This window comes from Perna viridis, chromosome 13, assembly GCF_037379345.1.
Source record: "Perna viridis isolate PV_CMFRI_1.1 ecotype Kerala chromosome 13, ASM3737934v1, whole genome shotgun sequence".
In the NCBI taxonomy this organism is placed as follows: domain Eukaryota; kingdom Metazoa; phylum Mollusca; class Bivalvia; order Mytilida; family Mytilidae; genus Perna; species Perna viridis.
Window position 1 is genome coordinate 5,689,597 of NC_142457.1, and position 7,201 is coordinate 5,696,797.

Genomic DNA, 7,201 nt, shown 5'->3' on the forward strand with positions numbered 1-7,201 from the left:
AGTTAAAAATTTATTAACAAGATTAAATAAAAAACATCAACTCTATACATAACACATGGTTTTGAACACATTATCATTGATAGAAATAACAATCAGATTTCAGCATTAAAAATATTCACACATTCATGTGAAGTTTAATCATATGAATTTCACATTTAACAGAACATCAGAATGTTCATATTAAGTTTTTAGGAGTTTCACATGAAAAATTTCACACGGCTGAAGTTCATACAAAATGTTTTCAAATGCTAAAATTTCAAAAAAAGATCATAAGAAATGAATTTGATGTTTCTTTTAGTTTCAAGTGAACTATTTTTGCCAGTGCACCCATGAAATAGTTATCTTCCTGAACAGTGCAAAAAATAAATTTTATTCAAGGTATACATGTGTTACTATGACATGTCAATATATATTACTTTCAGCAGGTGAATAATATCAATTTAACATGATATTCTGTATGTACTTGCATTTCATATTCTTTGAGCCACATATGGAATATCATATGAGAAATAAAAACAATATTTTGTAACATATTTAATAACAAACTTTATTTTATCAATTCAGGTAATATTGGTATGCATATATCTCAATGTATTGATTTCCTTTAAAAAATTAAAAGCAAAAATTTTTGTTTAAAGATTAACCTAACTTTTACTGTATTATTACCACATTAGGGGGAGGGGGCTCTAACAAAATCAATTAAAAATTAAGATTCTACCACATTATAATGCAAAATATGGGAGGAGGTTTTCGGTTAAAATTACTTACAATACATGGATTTTCTGTTAAGAATACTATATAATTGAATTTTTACATAAAGTTTTGCTTTTACACAAAGATCTCCCACATGAGAGAGTATCAATGGGGGAGAATCTCCCACACAAACTGTTCCCAAGGTTACCTGGTATGTTTACCTAAAAGTCAGTATCAATCCATAGAACTTGCATACATAAGAAAACTTCACCACTGTCATCAGCTGTAACATTATATATTTATGATAAATGAAAATATCAGATTCAATTATAAATATATCTTGCATGATTTGTAAACATACAAGCAACAACAATAAGTATAGCTATATTGCATGCAGATTTATTAAATAGACATTCACCATTAACACTGTCAACTATAGTCTCAAGGCTTGTTTTCCAACCGTCCATGCATGGTCATATGACCCAATAAATCCCATCTTAATATAGGTAAATGCACCACTTCTTCCAGTTTTGAAGACTTCAAAACTTTATAACTAATTTCCTCACAGTACAATGCTTAATATAGATGAAGTTAACAGCTCAGTCTGTTAAATGCACAGTTGCTCTTTTTTTGTGAGTCATTTGAAATGCATTTCACTCAATTATATCGAGTCAGATATGTTTTCAGGAAACTAGCTCCAATCTTGTCTTTGGCCTTGGCTTTTATGTTATAGTGGGTGAACATAACACAACCAAGTTCATAATCACTACAAATTTGTAACAGTTAAATGAAAATTTGGCAGTATTGGCTGTTTTGTTCAGCAGACTTATCTCCCCTTTCACTAAAACTATCATTTCCTGACGCATAACTAATCATGAAAGATGTCATATGGCTATGATGGTTCTTCGAACATGCTGACCTCATTAACCATATGACACTATTTGTGATATACATGTCTGTATGAAGTTAGTTCATTCTTTTTCACAAAGAATACCTTGGCATTTGACTGTTTTCCATCTATTAGATGTGCATCCTACATATAGAACTATTCAACTAGTTCATGGTCTCGATTTATGTGAAAGACAAATTATCTCCATCACATTTTATAGTTCTGTGCTGCCTAGGAAATAAATCTCTATTGAGGGGAGACAACTCTGTTTTAGGGCAGGGTCTATCGCTATATAGCTGAATCCATGTGATCCTCTTGTATCATTAAAGGTTTCAGTTCCTGCCCATCTTTTTGTAAGTCATTATAGTAGTCTGATCTAGGTTTGTATAGGATTTGAGCATTATGTTTAGATTGAGGCGGTCCATCAAAGTATTCAGGATTGTGAAATTGTATGACAGGGTCTGGTTTCATATACTGTGAGTCATCCTCATCATCAAACACAGACTTTTCATTTATATAATCTAAAAATGTAAAGAGAGAAAAAAATGAAGAAAAATTACAAAATTGCAGCATTAATTCAATTCAACAAACTGTATAGAGGACAATTTTTATAATTTACTCTCTGAATAATATTAAATGTTTGCAGTCTTTATTTTCTCTTCTTCAGATTTAATGGAAAGGAAATTATATGAAAAAAAAATCTAGACTATAATTCGACAAGCTTTAATTTTCAAGAATTCACAAACCTCACGAATATAGCGAAAATTCCAACCACACAACAATTTTCCTCTATACAGTATGATAGTTGGAAACTTTACAAGGAGGGCATATTCTGTGTTAGTGTTCAAGAAATAAATTTCTTTTGTATAATTTTTCATATATCTTTGTTCAGCTACCTTAATTTTTCTTTAAGGAAACTAGGGCATATACTTTATCAATAAAAAAACATACACTGCTTGAGGTGTAACCAAGGGTCCAGAAATTTTGACAGTCCATGTCGGACATTTTATCAAATTTCAGCAGACGTTTGTGTCAGTCTTTTACCTGCCTAGTTCGAGAACCCTTTTTTGTACTTATTTAAAGATAAATATTTGAATTTGTGTTATTCCAACATGTACTCTCGTCTTTTACAAAATATCTGGACAAGTCAATGAGTTCGGTTTCAACCACACGTGGACATTCTGACATTTAAACAAAACATCGTGTCTCTCGGACTGTTTCATCACATCGGCCGAAAACTTCCGAGTGATAAAAAAATTTTTGATTATTTTAAAAATAAAATCTTGAATACATTTTGTATATAGAGTTGAATAGGTTATTGACTTCTGTATTAAAAATATTCAATCAATGAATTAATAATTACAAACTATGACTGATTGTAGTTTCAGACCATGTGCTTTCATTACCACTGAAAGATTGGCAGCAAAATGATGGATTTGTCTATCTTTTTCTTATTTAAATCAAGTAATGAATGTATAAAAATTCTCCGAGTCACATCAATTAATTCGTATATGCAATGGTGCTGCATGTGTAGCGCTAATTTAATTACGCAATCAACTAATCAGTTACAGGTAAAATTGCAGTCACAGGTGGCTGCACATCAGCTAATTAATATTGACGTACACCTGTCATATAATTTCCAATATACAATTAGGAGACAGGATCTTTATATAGTAACCAAACCACGCAGACTATAATTTATAAAGGTTGGCAATTTTTTTATGTCTGATATTGGAGAATGGTCGTCGGTCATTTGCAAAATTTGTCGGTCAACGACCGGCATTTTTTACCGTTTCTAGATCCTTGGGTGTAACGCTGTATTACAACTTATTACATCAGTTAAGCTTATATTACTGCTAATACATATACAAAGTACAATTATAATGTTTTTTTTATAGGTAGCTGCCTGCCTAAAAATCATGCAAAATCTGAAAAATGTGACACCCCAAAAAAGGCATTCTATACAATTTTTATCTCCTAAGAACACAGGTTATATGAAAAACTGAATGATAATTTCTGTTCTCTATGCCACTTCAAACAAAATATCAAACATAAAAATGTGTAGGCTTTTTACCCATGAATCACAGTTTGCATGATTCTTAGCTGTAGTGCTACTTAATTCTTCAGAAAGACAACTCTTCCAAAATGCTTACCTGGTGCACCATCAATAAGATCCATATATTTACGCTGTTTGTTACTGGACTGAGGCTGTAAGTAGTCGTCCTCGTCAACAGGGATCTGTATTTTACCATTGACACTTTTGTATTGAGGTTGTGGTTGATAACTACCGATTGACTCATTTCTGTTCGGACTTTTTCTTTGTGGAATCATTGCAGTATCATCTGGAATTAAAAGTTATGTAGTAATAAATTTAATTTGATTGTTAATTTCTTTTCTAAGCAAGATATGTTATTTTCCATAAACTAACTTGGTACTGTGACGTCATATGTGTCGACTGATCTGCAATAAAAATAATTCTAAACTAAATAGAGCTTTGATGAAAGGACAAATTTTGTTTTTGAATGGAATTGATTAGAGATTAAATAAAAGGATTTTTTTCAATCTTTGACCAAGTTTTGCTTGCATAACTTGGTTAAAGATTAAAAACAATTCCTAAATAAATGCATCAGCTGTCTCCCACAATACAATGTTAAGGATATACATCAGCTAGTTCACTGAAAATGTATACTTTGTCTGTCATATTTAAATGAACATGACTATAAATATTAAGAATGTCATTTCCACAATTTTTTTCTTTGACTAAAATTATGTAAAAAAAAATTATGCAATGTGCAATAGTATATTTGTTTAAAAATTAATTTTCTGGCTAGAATTATTGCTTGAAAATATTTGTACATGAATTTGCTTTTAAGTGTAAGTTTTTGTAACATTCAGGCAAAATAGGAAAAATCAGAAATATGCATGTCAAAAACCCACCGATCTGACAATATAATTTCACTCCAGGATGCTTACTTGAAAAGACCAATGTTTTATCTTTGCATCACTAGAATTACTCAGAAAATGTTTCCAACTGAATGTTAGAAAAATAAGATTTTTGACAGAATTATATGCCCTTGAAATGCACAATTACAGTTCATTTCAATGAAATTATAACTCAATTTACCAAAATGATATGGAAAATCTTGTTCTCTTCCATGATTCTGATGGTGCAAAGAGTCAAAATAAACTTAGAAAATGGTGTTTTTTTTCCATGTTTTACCCACTGCCCTATTCTTACAGAGACTAACACTTAAAGATTACAATAAAAGTACAATTAAAATGATTAATTGTCTAAACCAAACCCTAAAAAAACTGAAAACATATCTATGCCAGACACTTTTTAAGGAGGTAGACCTAGGGTAAGGAACTTAACTCTTAAAATCAGTGATATGTTTGTATCATGTTAAATTTCACCAAAGCCTATCAAGCTTTCATTTGAAACAGAAAGAAATCAGTCCAAGTTAATTTGATGCTCACATGAGATTGATGTAAAATGCTGAATACAAACGTTCCAATGATTTGTAAGAGTTGTGTCCCTTACCCTAGGTCTACCTCCTTAGTAGTATTAAGTCGAGAATTTTATACAATGGTAGTATGTCTGAATACTTTGAATGTAATATTGGTGTTAGACAGGGAGAAAATTTATCTCCTTTCTTATTTGCCTTATTTTTAAATGATTTAGAACAATTCTTCGTAGAGACTGATGTTAGGGGGTTGAACAGCCTATCTGATGAGATAGGTGATCAACTCAACATATTTATCAAACTATTTTTACTTTTATATGCTGATGACACAGTGTTATTAGCAGAGACAAAAGAAGATTTACAGTTTCAAATTGATAAATTTTATGAATATTGCACTCAATGGAAACTGTATGTTAATACTAATAAAACAAAAGTAGTCATTTTTTCTTCATGTTGCATACCTAGAAATACACATTTTTCATATAATGGTAATGCGATTGAAATTGTTCAAGAATTTTCATACCTCGGTCAATTATTTTCAAGATCAGGCAGTTTAACATCAGCGAAAAAGATGAATGTTAAAAAGGCTACCATAGCTATGTATGATGTTCTTAAGAAGGGTAGACTACATAACCTGTCAATACGAGACCAATATGACTTATTTGACAAGATAGTAAAACCTATTCTTTTATATGGTTGCGAGATATAGGGCCATACTAACTTAGACATTATTGAGAGGGTTCATTTGAAATTCTGTAAGCTATTGCTTAACTTAAAGAGGAGCACGCCAAATGTTATGATATATGGGGAGCTCGGTGCTTACCCTTTAGCTGTTCAAATTAAGTCTCGTATGATGGGATATTGGTCTAGACTTGTAAATGGCAAATCCAGTAAACTTTCAAATGTACTTTATAGATATATGTATGAACTATATATTCAAAACATATTTGAATCTCCATGGGTTAACATGATTAAAAACACTCTAGATAATTGTGGGTTTGGGAACATTTGGCACATTCAGTTTGTGGGAGGTTTTCATTCAGAGTGGTTTACAAAATCTATTAGTCTGCGATTAAAAGACCAGTTTCAACAAACATGGAGATCCGACGTAGAAAACTTGCATAAATGCTTTTGTTATAATTTGGTTAAAGAAAAATTTGAATTCGAAAACTATTTAGATATTTTACACGAAAAGGATGCTATTACTCTTTGTAGATTCAGAGTAGGCAACCATAGACTACCAAGCGAAACAGCAACTTGGCAAAACTTTAATAACTCAAGTTTATGTACCTTATGTAATAATGGAGAACATGGAGATGAGTTCCATGTCATTTTCCAATGTCTCCATTTTTCGGACACGAGGAAGCAATTTTTAAACAAAAGATATTTAGAGCGAGTGAATGTTCTGAAATTTAAAGATCTGTTTCAGACAAAAAACAAGCATGAATTACGAAACCTATGTAAATTTGTTAAACTCATCGACATTGATTTTAAAAATGTTTCTCAAGGTTAGTCCTCTACAATGCCACTATCTGAAATTTGTCAAAATGTGTTAAAATGTTATTTACTTAATCTTTTTTTTCTGTTATCTTATTATAGTTTCCACAATTGTCATGCGCTGAATATTTATGTATTAACTGTATTGTCTTCTCTGTACTGTAATGGTGTTTAGAAAATAAAAGAATCTCTCTGAATCTCTCCCCCCCTTAATCCCCTCACTTCAGTTCAAATGTATGTTAAGCCTAAGTAAACCAACCACTTGTCTAAACCAATCAAATTCTTCAGTCCAAAACAAATGTTTTACTATACTTTAACAGACCTCCCTACCATGTAAAACTTGAACAGGATCAGAACTGTATCTTGAATTTATGCTGTCCCCTCGACCTCGTGGAGACATTTCTCTCTGCTGTCTGGCATTTAAGGCTGAATCAAGATGAGCATAACGTTTTTCTCTGTAAGGTGGACCTTGTTGTTCTTTAAAGTCAAACACTTTGGTTCTGTCCAATGGTGTAAGCAATGGTACCTACAATTTGAAAATACAACTTAAAACAATGTTGCCCCACATAATAGAAGGAAGTTTAGACACCCCTATCACTATATTCCGGCACTTGCAAAGTTGAGGGGGAATACAACAATGCTGTTTGACTGATAAAAT

At 31.5% G+C, this 7,201-nt stretch overlaps 1 protein-coding gene across 1 annotated transcript in view; it reads right to left on the minus strand.

The window, feature by feature from the left end:
- Positions 1–521: 521 nt before the first annotated feature.
- Positions 522–7,201, minus strand: part of LOC148599364 (epidermal growth factor receptor-like) — a gene marked incomplete in the record, with an annotated part of 178,995 nt that continues 172,315 nt past the window's right edge. The window contains 3 exon segments of the mRNA XM_088557629.1: positions 522–2,103; positions 3,736–3,924; positions 6,874–7,069. Coding sequence (XP_088413755.1) covers positions 1,871–2,103; positions 3,736–3,924; positions 6,874–7,069 — 618 coding nt within the window.